The 16,842-nt window shown below is 41.6% G+C and overlaps 1 protein-coding gene across 8 annotated transcripts in view; it reads right to left on the bottom strand.

Annotated features, from left to right (window-relative positions):
• SMCHD1 (structural maintenance of chromosomes flexible hinge domain containing 1) overlaps positions 1-16,842 on the bottom strand; it is a 140,008-nt gene that overhangs the window by 34,300 nt on the left and 88,866 nt on the right. For all 8 annotated transcript variants that reach the window (XR_014790144.1, XR_014790145.1, XM_084849781.1 and 5 more), the window contains exons 25-33: positions 16,303-16,530; positions 15,094-15,242; positions 12,169-12,257; positions 9,391-9,509; positions 7,832-7,999; positions 5,769-5,894; positions 5,067-5,146; positions 3,100-3,257; positions 2,101-2,213 (exon numbers count right to left, since the gene is read on the bottom strand). Coding sequence is in view for 6 of the 8 variants with exons in the window: in XM_084849781.1 (XP_084705907.1) it covers positions 2,101-2,213; positions 3,100-3,257; positions 5,067-5,146; positions 5,769-5,894; positions 7,832-7,999; positions 9,391-9,509; positions 12,169-12,257; positions 15,094-15,242; positions 16,303-16,530 (1,230 nt within the window). In the remaining 2 variants the exon portion in view is untranslated. The remainder of the gene's footprint in view (positions 1-2,100; positions 2,214-3,099; positions 3,258-5,066; positions 5,147-5,768; positions 5,895-7,831; positions 8,000-9,390; positions 9,510-12,168; positions 12,258-15,093; positions 15,243-16,302; positions 16,531-16,842) is intronic.

Raw genomic sequence — 16,842 nt, 5'->3', positions numbered from 1 at the left:
TAGTTGTGTGTGTGGTGGGCACAACACAAATAGGAGAATCGAGTAAAGGATCAGGAGGTGGGAGATCCCGCTCCTTCTCCTGTTGTTGGAGGATTTCTTTTTCGTCTTCTTTTCCAGTGCATCGGCTGCTGGTTTAGGGCTTTTTGCCTGTTTTGAAAGCTTTTTTACCGCCGAAATGGCCAAACTCCTTCCCAGAGTAGGTGGATCTACTCACACCGACTCAGTGGTGAGCAGGGGGGAAGACTGGGTCGCAATGACCGCTTCTGTACTTGTAGAAGACACGGAGGGCTGGTCCCTGGATGTCTGCGCCTTAGGCATGTCAACCGCCTGAAGGGCCCGTTGCCACAGGATCGCTTTTAGTCGATCGGACCTGTTCTTGTGAGCCTGTTTTGATAGCGATTGGCAGTGGTGGCAAGTTTCAACCTTGTGGGATTCCCACAAACAAAGAAGGCATAAGGAGTGGCCATCCGAAGAGGGCACCTTACTACCACAGGCTGTGCACCTTCTAAATGGAGGCTTTGGGGCCATAGGCCAAGGAAGAAAAAACGCGTCGCTGCTGAGGCGAACAATGCTCCCCAATACCATCGACAATCTCCGTCTCTCTCTCTCTGCTCTCTCTCTCTCTTATTTTGAAGATAAAGAAGAAAAATAAGATGAAGGAAGAAATGAGGTTTAGATAAGATAAGATAAGATAGAAATACAGCGTGACAGAATGTTGAAAGAAGTTCCCCACAAACTAATGCTAAGGTGGTCAAAAAGGAACTGAGGGGAAGGTGGGAACCCATACTATATATGCCAGAGACGGTGTGGGAGGGGTTCCCGCCAAAAATCTATACAGCTTGGAAGTTTCCTGAACGAGTCTCTGTGCAGGCGCAGAGCCCATATGTGTGATGCCCAGAGACCACCAAGAAGAACCAAGAAAATCAAAAAGGTCGCATCCCCTGTCCCTTTCTCAGCAGACATCATCCCATGACAACTAACACAGTTTCTGTTCCAAAACCAAGCCTGAAGCTTGAATGAAATAGATCTAGAAAATCAGTATCTTTCAAGAATGCTTAGAGCTGACTGGCAACCACCTGTTTGAACACCTTGGCCTGAAAGGGGATGTTAGCTACCCGCCTACAGTTGTTTACATCTTCCAGGTTGAGATTAGGTTTCTTCAGAAGCCGTCTAATCACCTACTCTTTTAAAGAGTCCTCTCTAGTAGATATAATAAGCCTCGAAAGGCTTATTATTCAGGTGGTTGGATAAACCTGGCCAAGCACGTTGTCCACATTATCATACCTCAACAGCTGGAAATTATCCAATAAAATTGGAACAGACTGTGCTCTGGAGACCTGCATGAATGGGACTGCATTAACTGTGGTATCTAAGTCATGATGGATATGAACAACCTTATCTTCAAAGTGTCTTCCAAAATTTGTCACAGTGTGCTACTGACGGTTCCACCACATTTCTCCCTGAACCAGATCGCAACAGGCCTCAGACCACCTGGAAATCTCCACTGGACAACACTGAGAAGGTGCAATGGGGGTGGAGAAGAACTCTTTATTTGCTACCATCACTGCCACACAGTAGATCCCATAATGAGCTCCACCCCGTGTTTGGCTGGCTTTGGCACACATCTTCCTCCATCTGTTTTCCAGCTGTCTCCCATGTTGCTTCATTGCCCTCAGCTCAGGTGTATACCAAGGAGCTGCAAAGGCTCAGCTCAGAGGCACTGTGTCAACTGCCTGGATCATGTGCTCATCTCACGAAGTGACTAGGGCTTCCCAACAGAAGGAATAAAAGACAAGTTCACTTTAAACTCATCAAATGAGAGGCTGATTTATATGTTATGGCTGCCAAGTGGAGGCAGACTCAAATGGCTTCAATATGCAGTTATCAAGATGTGATAAGCAATTCATATGGACGGGCTCACCATATTCTGGCATACTTTTGTTTTCGAAGAGTTGAAATAATATAGGGAAAATCAGTCAATCCCACATGGTGAGCTTAAATAGCTACCATGAAGCACTATTTAAAGTCGCACCTATGTGGGAGACATGTGTAAACCATGTGGATCCACTCACCCACATATTGATGTTTCCTCTTACTTACATTTTGTGACAGAGTTCCACTACTGTGCCCTTTCCACATTTTCATACAAACTCTTCCTGGACTTATATTTTTAATAATGTTGTCATCTTCAGAACTAACACTAATCATGAAATCTGTGTGAAGAAAAAAACAAAGCAAAGTAATGTGCCCCTACAAAGTTCCGTTTTACATTTCAAAACTAAAACTCTCTGGAAGAAAAATATTACCTAGGAAGGCATACAAGCAAAAGACTATAAGGTGCTTACAAACATTTCCTGAAAAAGATTGTCACATAACAAGTTATGCTATTAGCTACTACTAGATAGTTCATATACAGAGCAGTAATTTAAGTGCACCAGCAATTAGAATAGTTATGAACATTTAATGACATCACAGCAGCTTAACCAATGGCTCTGCAGGACTTGTATACAGGTACTTGTATACAGGTACATGATAGCCAGTTCTAAGTCTATTTTATACATGTTTCTGAGCCCTTCAATTGTGTTCTTGTGAACAGTATAATGTTGCTGAGATGAGAAGAGAAAAGAGAAGGATAGAAGGTTATTCCTAAAATATAATATTTTCACTATGGAGAATCATTCTAGCAATGAGGAAAGCACAGGCCCAGGCCAAGATGCACCAGGATATTATCCTCTTTATGACCAGAAAGAACCCTCATGGATAAGTCCACAACACTCTTCATTCAAAGACAGATGACATTCTATAAAAATGGGATATTTAGCAGCAGTGCCTAGATTCCCCAGGTGAGAGACTACTTTGCACACTAATGCCATCTGTTTGAGTACCCTTTACTCAAACAAATCTTCTGCTGAGGTAGAGGTGTTAGTCCAGTAACACCAGATATCAAAGCGGGAATGAACAACATTCGCTTGAAAAATAAATCAAGCATTAAAGGGCAGGAAGCCTAACACCCCAACAGTCCAATGGTTAGGATCAGAAGAAGAAAAATAGTGAAGTCCTTACAAATGGCTGGATCAAAATGTCAAAATAAATACTCACCAGGAAAGATTCCTCCAGCTGCAAAGGTAGCATTCTTGTCATACTTGACATTCAAACGTATAGGTTTATTGGGGTCAGGGAGAACATTTAATGTGATTACTGGACTGTTTAGCGTATTCTTGTTGTACGAGGCTTTAAATTGCAACATATGCTCTCCCCTGAAACACACAATAGTAGTTAAAACTCAACATCTTCTAAAAGGTTTCAAAATATTTAAACAGAAATATAGATGTTTCCACTACATCTATATCATTGGGGGGGAGCCTCTTTAAGCCCAAGGGCTTAATTCCATTTCAGATAAATTTTCAGGGGCCACATTCCAGTGGTGGGTCGGATTGAAGGCAAAGGGGGTGGGGTCAAAGGCACAAGGGATGAGACCAAAAATACAAAAAATACCAGCATATTGTAGCTTAAAACTCATATGCTAACACTTAAGCCTTAGGAGAGGCATTTCAACCTTTTAGAATGAGGAAGAAATAAAAGCCAGGACACCATCAAACTAACAGTAGATAGTTGGGGGAAAGGAGATGAGACCATCTGGGGAATCCCAGAAGGCTGGGTTGGGAACACAGGAGGGCTGGATTTGGCTACCAGGCCTGAAGTTCTCCACCCCTGATCTGTATGATGCTATTGGGACAGATTGTCCCAAGTTTCAGAGTTGGGTGCCATCAATATGTGAATGAGAACCAGCTCTCCCCACCTCCTGTCCCCTTTTCATTGGATCCAGGTGTAGTCGTAGACATCCTGAACAGGTGGTTGGGCAGAAATGGGCTAGATGAGGGCTAATAATTGAAATTCAATCCAGGTAAAACAAGAGGTGCTGTTGGAAGTGCTATCAAACATAGAATTGGTATTTAATCCTTTCTGGATGGGTTGAACTCCCCACTTAAGAGCAATGTTCACAGCATAGGGGCTGAACACTCAAGTTTATCAGTAGCTTGCTAGTTTTGGCTAGTGAGACAATTGTTGCTGTTGTTAAATTTATATCCTGCCTTTTTTCCTCTCGCAAGCAACCCAAGGCTGCTTACATGGTCCTCCTCCTCCTCCTCCTCTCCATTTTATCCTCACAGCAGCCCTGTGAGGTAGATTAGGCTCAGAGTCAGTGACTGGACCAAAGTCACCCAGGGAACTTCATGGCTGAGTGGGGGTTGGAACCCAGGTCTCCTGTATCCCAGCCCAACACTCTAATCACTACACCACCCTGGCTCTTCCATGACCTGGCCAAAGTTACATAAACCCTGGTAATATCCTGGTGTGTTATCCAGAGGACTGCTCTTAAAGAGTATTTGAAAACTGCAGCTGGTGCAGAATGCAGCAGTCAGACCTTTGACTGTAAATGACCACTGTGTATGTATTATGATCTTCATAATGATCTTAATTATGTATTATGATCTTTTCTTGGCCTTTAAATCCCTAACTGGCTTGGGACCAGGGTTATCTGGAAGACCACATTTATCTGCATTAACCTTCCTGTTAATTCAAATCTTTTCTGGGGCCCTTTTCTGGGCCCCCCATCTTTGAAGGTTAGACTGTAGCTACTGAAAATTGCCATTTCTGTGGTGGGGTGCACATTATGAAATTCCCTCCGAAGCCATGTTTGGCTGCCACCTTTACTATATTTTAGGCACCAAGCATGTCCATCCCATTCTCTCAGGCTTTTAATGGCATCTGGCTTTTTATGACATCTGATCCCCATTTTAATTTGGAATGACTGCAGCAGTATAATTTTACAAATTTCTGACTCTGTTGTTTGTATATGTTGTTTTGTTTCATCCTAGCTATCATTTTTTTCTTGTCATGACATGTCTTTATTGGCCTTCTTGCAGCATACATGAAAGGCAGGCTAACAATTTCCAAAATAAAATAAATGCATAAATTCTCAGCTTTCATGATAGGGCAGTGCTAGAAATCTCAATACATATTTCCAAACATATTCTGATTAATATGGGCTTTTAAAAATCACTTACCTAGGAGCATGAATACTAACAAGTCCAAAATCTGCTCTACCATTTTCATCCGTTTTATGCAGCTGGTTTGAAGGAATAATCTGCCAAGAAAAATGTCCCCCCCCCCTTAATGACAAAGAAGCACTAAATAATGTTTACCAAGTAGCATATTTTCCATTTCAATTTTCCATGCATTTGTGTAGTTAGATGCTTTGCTTTCCTAGCATACTGCATACACTCATAACTGGTAAGAGTGTAATCTCCACATTAGTATGCTCCCTATCATGGGAAGGAAACATTAGGGAATATATGAGCAAACAGCCTTCACAGCAGTTTTTCCCTTTTCTCCTTGGCACCACCTAGAGAGAGCCTTATGTTCACAAGAATGTCATAAGTGAGCATAGGGACAACTGGTTGGACTTGGCCCTTCAGTTGTCAACTGCCTGCCTCTTCTTCTCAGTGGAAAAACTTGCCAGCGAGCTTATATCTCCTCAATTCACAACAAGAATATTTGGCACACAGCAATTTTAATATGTAGCTTGCAATACACTAGGAGTTGGATTCTAATCCTTAAAATGGTATAAATTGATAATCCTCAAATTGTCATTCATCTATTCAAATATAATCTCTTGTTTAAATATCTTGAACAGTCATGTATACTAGGATTCCAAAGTATTTTTAAAAGTGAGATGTAATGGGAAGTAAAAGCTGAATTCAAATTACCTTTAAGTTGTTAGCCTTTACAAGGTTGATTTTGACATTAGGTTCAGAAGATGGGTTATTCCACTGATCGCAGAGCTGGACTATAAGAGGTTTCTGTAGTTCTTTGCCATTAATCATGGACACAGGCTAGATATAGAAAATTAATTACTATTAAAACTATATATAACATGCTGGCCTCCAGCACCGCCTTTATTGTCAGGTGCGCCCTAGCTGCCTCTTGCAGTTCCCTCCAATAGCCAACTCAGGACACAGACGACGAGGATTCTTTCCGAGGCTTTATTCCTTTATGACTCTTTCAGATACTAATCACTAGCGACTAAGCAAGGAACAGCACTGGGGAAAGATAGCAGAGTAGCCTAAGCTCCAGGTAAGGCAGTTGGTCCCCGTTTGAAGGGGAATCATAGGAAGACTCTGAACTTATGGGCTATGGAGAGATCCTCCCTCTTTCCCTTGGGTCCTCGGGACGCGACCATTGTTTGAGCGCCAAACGAGCGGTACGCCTCCTTTAGGTGCCATCCATCTGTCGTCGCTCCCTGTGTCTGTGCCGAGCATCCAGCCAGCCCCCCTCCAGCACTCTTTCACTGCCAGGGTCACTATCTATCCCAGGAATGCTGGCAGGAGGAATCTCTGCCAGCTGCTGTGGTGTGCTTGTGAGAGATGAGTGAGCTCCTCTCCCACGAACTGCTGTTCCTCCTCAGAATCAGAACTGCTCTGGGGCTCTATGGGCTCAGTTTCCACCCTGACATTTATTTCCGAGAATGCATCTGGACCTAACAGGAATCCCAGAGACATTCTTACAACATAAAAATGGTTGGTGGCTACAGCCAAGCACTTCATTTTGAAGTGTACCCAGCCATCCAGAAAAAAGAAGAAAGCAAGCCGGGGTGGGGAGCATACTAGGGGGCTAGGGGAAGTGAGGAGAAGTGCTTTGCCTGTGCTGTGAGTGTCTGCTGCTTGTTTCTTTTGGTGTGGTGTGTGTTTTGCCTGGATGGTTTTTTAAAATCTATTTTATAGTAAGTTCAACAAAACTAACAAAAACAGGAACAAGGCAAAATTGGAAAAAATCACTAATATAACTACCTTTAAATCTCAGTTTCAATTATTACAACATTCTCAAAAAAGAAAAAAATAGATTATACATAAACTTCAATACAAGCAGACTAAATATCCATATACAGGTCCATTCACGAATGGCACCTCTATACCACTCTTTCGAATGTTGCTAGTGTTGTTAGGTCTACAATAACGGAAAGATAAATGGTCAGCTCTTATAATGCAACAGATTGCCTGGATGATGTGTGTGTGTGTTTATTTTGCCTGGGTTTTTTGGGGGTGGTGTGTGTTTTCATTTGGCCATTTTTGTATGGCTGTGTGGGTATTTGCTTGGTGTGTTTCTCTGAGCATCACTAGTTTACATTCTATGAAATGGGTATTTTGTTGTGCCTTGTGGCAGCAAAAATGTGGTTTGGCATTTGGGCTTAGACACTCTCTCTGCCTTGTTTTCAGTTCCTTTGTCAAGTTACTTGTCTCTGAGCTTCATCAGTTTGCCTTCTGTGAAATGCATGTTGGAGCAGAAGCTGCTGGATTCAAAGGACTTGTTTTGTGATTTGGAGCTCAGACCCCAGGTTCTTGGGCAAGTCTCATTTAGCCTCACCAGTTTGCCTTCTTGAAAATGGGTGTTTTGTGGCTGGCCACACCTCCCCATGGCAGCCATTTTGTAAAAGCACTCTCTTAAAAATCCAGCTGTGTCCACTGGTTCAAAAAGGTTGGATATCTCTGCTATAAATGTATGATATTCACAGGCTATTTCATCAACTGCTGACTTATGATGAAGAACTAGTTCTGAGGAAACATCCACATTTCCTAATCCCAACTATTTTCATACAAATTAATCCTTGTGCGTCAATGTTCCCTTTAATGCCAGAGAACATGTTAAAGTTTCAGAAGTATTTACTATCAAGAAAACTTAAGAACTCGTATGCACCCTTCTCAAATATCATAGAGTTATACGAACAACTGTCAGCATGGCACCTTTTGATTAGTAGTATATGACACTGACTTACTTCCTCTAACTCTGCCCAGTCCACAAGCACCAATTTAGCAGGAGGTCCGGCAATCAAATTTAATCTCAAGAAATGAGAAAATTCACGCCAAGCAAAGCACAGTTCTTTGGTTCCAGGAGGACCTGGTTTAAACCTGATGCCTCTGACACAAATACTTTGTGTATCATCCTATAAAGAAACACATAATAATATAAATAAAAATATGAACAGGTTATTTGATGGTAAAAGCAAGAGAAGAATATACATATTTCATGCATTTCTCTTTAATCCATACAAGGCTTTATTTTATGCACTTACAACTAAGCATGTTCTACACATGGAATGAGCTAATAATGTCTAAACATCTGTACATTTTTATAAGAAGTTAGGCTGGGCATGGGCAGCTTCTCTATGTTCATAGAAGTTATAACTGATTTTATAGGACTTTGGATCAAAATTGTCCTAGTTCTATTGACTTGTAACAAATTTAAGAAATCATATTATTCTAAACACAATTTGAGAAATATATGTAACTTTCTTCTTTAAAGCGACTTCTATATCTTCTTCTTGCAAATAAAAAATATGTTTTTTTTCTAGCTTTGATGCTGTTAAGGCCTTTCCTATAGATAGCTTTTCTGCCACTAAGCAGGCCTGGACTGGGCAGGGAGCCTACTCCTCTTTGAGGAGCCAATCTGGAAACTGGACCACACTTTCTGTAAGAAGCGAGGGACTCTGAAGAGTTTAGAATGTCCCACTAGAAGCCAGAGGAAAAGTATGAATTTCAAATGGACAAAAGCTTCCATCATGCATTACTTGAAGGGGCAAAGCATTCTGAAAGTGACTGTGGGATTTTGCCTTTATTTCCATGCATTGGCATGGATGTCTGTGGCCAGGAAACGTTCGCACATAGACTTCCTTCTATGTGAAGAGACTTCTCTGGACCCTGGGACCCTTATTGTTGAAAAGCAGTGAATAAAGACAGGAATTGGCACAATTTGGCATGAGGAAGGCCCATGTCACTGTGACCATTACAATGGGACATGTGAGAAGAAGGTGCAGCAACAGTTCAATGGAGGTGAGAGCTGGAGGCTGAAAGGAAGGAAGAGTTCATGAGAGGGCAACTGGTGTCTTGTTTAAGGAGCTGGATGGCATTTACATGACTTTCAACTCTGTGCTTCTATAAAGGAGTAAACTTCTAGCATGTTACGCAGCACCTGAGAATGTGTGAGCATAGTTTGTATGCAGCTGGAAAAGTATGATCCTAGGCTTTTGATCCTAGGTTTAAAATCTGTACAGTTGCTGAAAGTTTTGTGTTTGAAGGTAATTCCAGATGAAGACTTGTTTTAAAAACTGAATGGCACCAGAAAGGTGACAGACAGGTTCCTATTTAATTGTAACAAAAACAGATATAATCAAAGATCAAGTTCTCAAAGAATGCTTACATGTTTGAAAGTAATTATTTAAGGCATTCCCTCTGCCTCTGAATACTTTTATGAATGTTAATAAGCCACTTAAAGGATAGAGCACATATTCCCTCTTTATGAGCATAACACTACATTACATGGGATATTAGGAAATACCTGCCAAACAGTTCTCAAATCTGACTTATCCAGACCATTTCCAGAAATTCCCAAGGAAGTCACACAAGATGATGTCAGGTTTTGAATATGATTTCCATGCTGATCTGTAATCATTACCTCTTTAAAAAAAGAATTAGTAGTTATGAGAACACTGTGAAATGCATACTATACTTGCAAAATAGAGCAATATTTACAACATTTAATGTATAATCTGATCACAAACTAAAAACCCTACACTTTAGACACAGAGCCTGCCATAACTATACTTTCACAGTGCAATTAAGATGCCGATTCAAAATTAAGTCCCACTGAGTACAATAGGGCTTACTCTCAGGTAAGTGAACACAGAATTACAGCCTTAATTATCAAAAGATACTTACTGAACAGTTAACTTTTATTTTAAAATGTCTAGAATCAAATAGGGCCCTTATGTGTGTGGCCAGCCCCTTCCAGAAATTCTGGAAGCATTTCCACTTATTTTGGAGCCTGCCCCCAGAAGCACTACATCGCAGCTGCTAGTGGTTTTGGCTGTGACCAGCGGGGCTGGGTGTGTGCGCAAGGCCCCTACTGGATCCTGCTCAGGATCTTTAAGTCAATAATGCAAACGGAACAAGACTGATGCATATCAGAATGTAGGACCAAAGGACTTTCCAAATATCCAATAGAAAAAGGACAAGGAATTACCAGTGATCCAAAAAGCCTCTCTAGGCAAACACAAAGGCTTGTGCACATGGAGCTGCTGACTCCTTTCAAACAGCAGTCCATTACTTTGCTTTACACTCTGAACTCTGTGAACATATTTGGATTACATGCCATGGCTCATCATGAGTTATTTAACTCACAATGAGCCATGGTGCCTGTGGATGCCAGGTTGCTGCATAAGGTAACCAGGGAGGCTGTCTTATGCAGCTTCCCACGCTTGCCTCAGCCTTCCCTCCCACTCTGAAGCACTGCGGCTAGACAGGAGAAATCTCATCTAGCAAAAATGCAGGGCAGCCAGAGCACAGAGGAAAGGATCGCCTCCATGCTCCAGCCGCCCTGCATTAGGATACTCTGCAGCCTCTGACTGTGGAGACTGCCGACTATCAACATACGATTGTGCCCTTAAAGACATTTTTAAGTATGGACAATGGTGTACAAATCTATTAAATAAATAAATAAATCAGTAATGCTATACAATCAACAGCAAGCAGTGCCTTTTGCACAAAGGAATGCATACAGTGATTACACAGTACTGGATGGAATGCTGTTATTATTTATTACATTTCTATACTTTCCCATAGCTGAAGCTCTGTGGGCGGTTTACAAAAGTTAAAACATTAAATACAATTTAAAAAGTTTTAAAAAGTATAAAATAAGATGTACGTTCATGAATGATTTCCCTACACAGTTTCCTTAAAAAATGTAGCTGCCACATTTGTATCGGAAATCCTGTTGTCTTTCCTTACTCACCAAAGTCTCAGCAGAGTGTGCTCATGACAGAGTCTGTCATTTTTAGGTCTTTGTTGTCATGACTGCACTTTGGTGAGTAAGGGAAAGGAACAGCTTTGCAACCTTGCTGAGCATGTGACACTGCTGTAGTTTGCTATAAGGCAATTTGTGCACCATCACAGCTTGCTTATTTATGTATATATGTATGTATTAACTAACTAATTAAATTTCTTAATCGCCTACCTGGCCAGTCACCCGGCCACTCTGGGCAACATACACCAATAGAAACAGTTTTAAAACAATAAAATTCTACATTAAAACATCATATTTCTAAAAATATCCCAAATGCCTGCCTGAACAACCATGTTTTTAATGCGTGGCAGAAGCTCATTAAAGAGGAGGCATGGCGGAGTTTCCTAGGGAGGGAGTTCCACAGAGTGGGGGCCACCACAGGGGACCACCTAGCTGCCTTGGCTGATGGGACAGAAAGAAGGCCATCCGAGGCTGATCTTGTTAAGCGGCCTGTCTGGTGTTGCTGGAGGTGCTCCTTGAGGTAGGCTGGGCTGGAACCATATAGGGTTTTAAAGGTCAAAACCAACACCTTGAATTTGGCCTGGGAAACAACCGGTAACCCATGCAACTCCTTCAGGACCGGAGTGATGAGATCATGCCGGCAGCTGCCTTTATCAGGAGAGCTGCCGCATTCTGTACCAGCTGCAGCTTCCGAACCGTCTTCAAGGGTAACCCCACGTAGAGCACATTACAGTAGTCTAGACAAGAGGAGACCATGGCATGTACTACTGATGGGAGCAGATGGTCGGGAAGGAAGGGGCGCAGCCGCCGTATCAGATGGAGTTGGTACAGCGCTGTCTGGCTCACAGCTGACACCTGAGCCTCCATGGACAGCTGGGAGTCTAAAATGACTCCCAGGCTGCAGACCTGGTCTTTCAAGGGTAGCCATACCCCATTCAACACTAGGTCAACATCCCCCAACCTCCTCTTGTCTCCCACCAAAAGTACCTCAGTTTTGTCAAGGTTCAGCTTCAGCTTATTCCTCCACATCCAACCACTCCCCATCTCCAGACATTTGGATGGGGACTGTACGGCCAACCTTGGTGAAGATTTAAACGAGAGGTAGAGCTGCATGTCATCCCCATATTGATGACACCGCACCCCAAACCTCCTGATGAAAGCCCCCAGCGGCTTCACATAGATGTTAAATAGCAGCGGGGGGAGGATGGAACCTGTGGCACCCCACAAGTGAGCAGCCATGAGTCCAAAACCTCCTCTCCCTATGTATATTTGTAGGAATGGGGTGCTAGAATTAAAAAAGTTACAAGTACTTACCAATTTCACTTTGTAGTTTTTCACCCATATGTAATATATTTGATCCTTTTATTCTGCATTTAATACTTTTTGGCTCATCAGCAAGTGGTCTAAAGAAACAAATACTGGCTGCTTAATAGATACCCATTTCCAAGTAAACAGAGAAAAACTGTATCATTCATTCAAGCATGCAACTCATTTAAAGATATTCTTTCTTAGGATGTCAAACACTTCCTCTCTGTCCTTTGTTAGCATTGAGCAAGGTGTCCCTACCTGAGTTTTTAGTTATCTGCATATTTGGTTTATAGCCTGCTACTGAGGCCTGCTTTCTTGAGGCTTCTCCCACCTGCTTACCATCATCAGTTGACCAGACACTCTTCTCCTCCCCAGGTATTAAAGGAAGAGGGCTGCCAAAGGCAACGCCTGTGCGTGTGCCTTGACACTGTACTTGGAGACACATAGAAGAGTGCACACCTGATCCGCCCTACCACCTTTCCAGGTATTCCTGCAACCAGCCAATAACAGCAAATAGCAGAAGCAAGGGCAGCAGCTTCAAAGAACAAGAACAAAGGGGCAAATGCTGATCTTCACTTGCTCCTTCTTAGCTGTTGCTCTTTCTTTTATATTGTTTTATTTTTGTATTTTTATATTTTTAATATGTGCCTGGGAAATATATTGGGTAACTCAGGGGGGTGAAGGGGTGCCCCCATAACTGTGGTCATGGGAAGAGAGAAGTATGGAGTTGGGGGATTAAGAAGCCAGCTGAGGAGAAGGGCTAGACACCTTACAGCTATCCCTTCTTCTGGTTCTTCCCCCAACCAAATGGTTCCTGGCAGCCTTAACAGCTTGCCCTGGGGTCCGGTGGTACTGCTGCTGAATGCCAGGTCAGTCCAAAATAAAATCTTCTTCATCCATGATTTGATTGTGGATGAGGAGGCCGACCTGGTATGTATTACTGAGACCTAGGTGGGGGAATTGGAAGGGTTTACTCTCCCCAGCTATGCCTTCCTGGGTACTCGATGCAGCACCAACACCAACTGGAGGGTCAAGGAGAGGGGGGTTGCTGTGGTCTATAGGGATACGATCTCCCTCTCTAGGTTTCCTGTCCATTCGAGTGTGGATCTTGAGTTTCTGTACACTGTATTGGGTACCCAGGACAGATTAGGGATTCTGCTGGTGTACCACCCACCCCACTTCCCATCAGACTCCCTCCCTTAGCTGATGGAGGTGGTCTTGGACTTGGTGTTGAGGATCTCTAGGATGACGGTTCTTGGGGATCTCCACTTCCATGCTGAGGGCAGCTCAACTCTTCATGGCTTTCGATACCATCAACCATGGTATCCTTCTGGATAGGATGTCTGGGCTGGGAGCTGGAGGCACTGCGCTGCAGTGGTTCTGCTCCTACTTGGATGGCTGATTCCAGAAGGTGATGCTGGAGGATTATTGCTCTGTGTCTTGGCAGCTATACTATAGGGTTCCACAAGTTTCTGTTTTATTCTCTATGCTGTTCCAACATCTACATGAGAGATTTTATTATATTCAGCGGTCTATAAATGCCAGAAATAAATAAACAAACAAACAAACAAATGATACTGCAGGCGGAGGTTATCTGGAGGTGTGGACTGAGGTGTTATCAATATGCAGATGACACCCAGCTCTACCTCTCTTTTTCATAAAATCCAGATGAGGCAGTGGCTCTTTTGAGTAAGTGCTTGGGCATGGTAACAGTCTGGATCAATAAAGTGAGACTCAATCCAGATAAGATGGAGGTACTGTTAGTGGGTAGCTTGTTCAACCTGTTCTGGAGGGGGCTGCGCTCCCCCTAAAGAATCAGGTTTGTAGTTTGGGAGTGCTCTTGGACCCAGAACAGTCACTTGAGGCACAGACAGACTCGGTGGCAGCACCTTTTATCAGCTTAGGCTGATATACCAACTACACCCTTACAGAGATAGCCTAGCTACAGTTATCCATGCTCTGATAACCTCTTGTCTAGATTACTGCAATGAATTATATGTGGGGCTGCTTTTGAAAAAGTTCCAGAGATTTCAGTTGGTCCAGAACAGGGCAGCAAGATTGTTTACAGGGACTGGCTGATGTGAGTATATTATATCATTACTTTTCCAGCTCCACTGGCTGCCAGTCCATGTCTGGGCCTGATTCAAAGTGCTGGTATTAACATTCAAAGCCCTAAATGACTTGGGGCCAGGCCATCTGAAGATCATCTCCACCCATATGTATCTGCCCCGACTCTAAAATAAGCTTCAGCAGTCCTTCTCCGAGAGCCCCTGCCAAAGGAAGTGAGGCAGGTGTCTACCATGAAGAGCGCCTTTTCTTCTGCAGCACCCCGGTTCAAGCAATTCAAGCAACATACTTATATAAAAGGTGAAACGTCGATATTCTTCTGTATATACAATTCATAAAGCTCTAAAGATTATTCAATGTATCACATGTAGCTTATAATATATAAGGGTCTTGATCCACACTTTTATACTGACTTGTTCCAGAAGTGGTTACTTTGTATAATGTACACCTTTACACTGAGTACATTTGCACGCCATACTAAACCATACTTTAGTGAGATGTGAATGGGCAGGATTAAGGCTCAACGAGCCTTGGGCTTGTAAGCTTCCCCCTACTGCACAGTGGAAACACAGGCAATAGAAGGAGAGCAGGGAAGCCTGAAGCTCGCTGCAGCTCCTCCCTGCTTGTTCATGTGTTCAAAACTCTGGTTTAGCATGACTGAATGAAGCCATTATATTCTTGCAGTGCACCTACTTTAAAGCTGTCAATCTATAATACATGCCTAAATAAGTATGCAAATATTTATCTACTTAAAAGGTTGAATTTCTAACAACAATAAAAATGTGTACTTGTGTGCTATAACCAGCAGAAAAGGCCACAGAGCAAGCTTAATAATGGAACCTTGATTAAAGAAAAACTACAAACCTGACAGTAAATGCACTTTCCAAAGATATGTGGTCATCATGGAATGTAACTAGACAATAGCGTACATCTTTTACAGATGTTGGTACTTTCACATCAGGTAACAATCCATTCACCAGCTGTTCTCTATCAATCTTTGGGGTCCAATTTACCTAAGACATAAAATACTTTCAATAGTGTGTCAGATGTAATTTAAAGTAAATTACTTTATTTTTTAACCGTCAGACTTTTGTTTTTTTACTGTATTGATCTGCTATTGGGACCCAATGGACCCTTTAAAGCTGGAAATCAAATCAATGATTGAATTCAAGATGATTCCAGTGTAACATAAACAAACACATTTTATTGGTATTAAATTCCAGAAACATGGTTAACATAAAAATTGCTGTGAACCCTACAACCTTCCCAAGCTAATGAGATTGCTATGGATCCTATGGAAATATTTGCAATACTTTTTTTTTTATAGCAAACCAGAGCCACTTCATACTCCCTGTATTCCTCAACAATTATGTGCTTAGTTAAAGTGGCATAATGACAAAACATGAAAGTTATGATGAAGGCAAAATGCAAGATTCTTTTCCCTACCCCATTTTGAGAAGAATAATGGGGTCCATATATCCAGAGTACTGTAATTAATGTAATTGCTTCTAGGTTTTATTCTGGTTGTACTTTTATATTGTAGTTTTAAGTTTTTATATTTTATATTGTTTGTACTTGTGGTTTTAATGTTTGTGAACCACCTAGAGAGCTTCATGTATTGGGTGGTATAGAAATAAATACAATTTCTTGTCCAGATAATAAACCCTTTGTCATGATCTCTTTCTCTAATTCTTCTTTAAATACCTACTGACAAAGAAATGAAGTAGTTTTCACTATTATAGCAAACCCTTGTTTTTTCCCTGATATTTGAAGCTGCAAAAACCTTATCCAGTCTAAGCTGATGTATATGTTTCTCACCCCCACTTCTTTCTATGAGTTTCCTGAAGAAAAATAAAATCAACATTTTCTTACTTCAATATTATTTTCACCTTTTTATATGAAAATTTAATTCTTTAACTTAGGCTGAAATCCTTCAATACTCAACGGAAGCAACCCTTTTCTCTTTATAATGTATTTTTTGTAAAGTTAACCTTCCTTCCTCTCTATAATATATATGTTATATAAACATTTTGTTATTCTGAATCTAAGTTTTAATTTCCTTAAAATACCTACCTTAATTTTTTCAGCTAGAGCTGGAGTTATAATGATCTCTCTTTCCCCCTCATCATACATTTGGAAGATAAGATTCTGCATCACATCACCTGCAATCCAGTTAATTTCATCCTGGTGCTTTATTTGAATAGCCTTTTCTCCCCCGACACTAAAAATCTGTAGTCTTGCAACACGGCTACTGGGAAGCAATTTAATGGTTTTCTCTAGTGATGGCACAATTTTACAACTCTAATGGTGAAAAACGAGGGAAAGAACAAGAAACATAGTAACAGGAAAAAGTAGTAACAGGAAAACTTGTTTTTCCGAGATATAGATTCACCAATGTATTGCAAATCCACTCTGATTAGTAACTTTGGCTTTATATTGGCCAATCTTTACCAGTGTCTTTTTCATTGATTGAAAAATCACGAACCGGAACCATGAAAGACATCACAATTTAAGTCAGGAAACTGGTTACTCTTCTATTTGATTGCTTGTCATGTAATATTTTTTAAATGCTAAAAAACAAATACTATGGTTTCTTTTGTAAGAAATGAAAAA

Source organism: Heloderma suspectum, chromosome 4 (assembly GCF_057233095.1).
Source record: "Heloderma suspectum isolate Gila_16-S chromosome 4, 16-S_ref, whole genome shotgun sequence".
Lineage (NCBI taxonomy): Eukaryota > Metazoa > Chordata > Lepidosauria > Squamata > Helodermatidae > Heloderma > Heloderma suspectum.
This window is presented reverse-complemented; position numbering and strand designations above follow the sequence as displayed.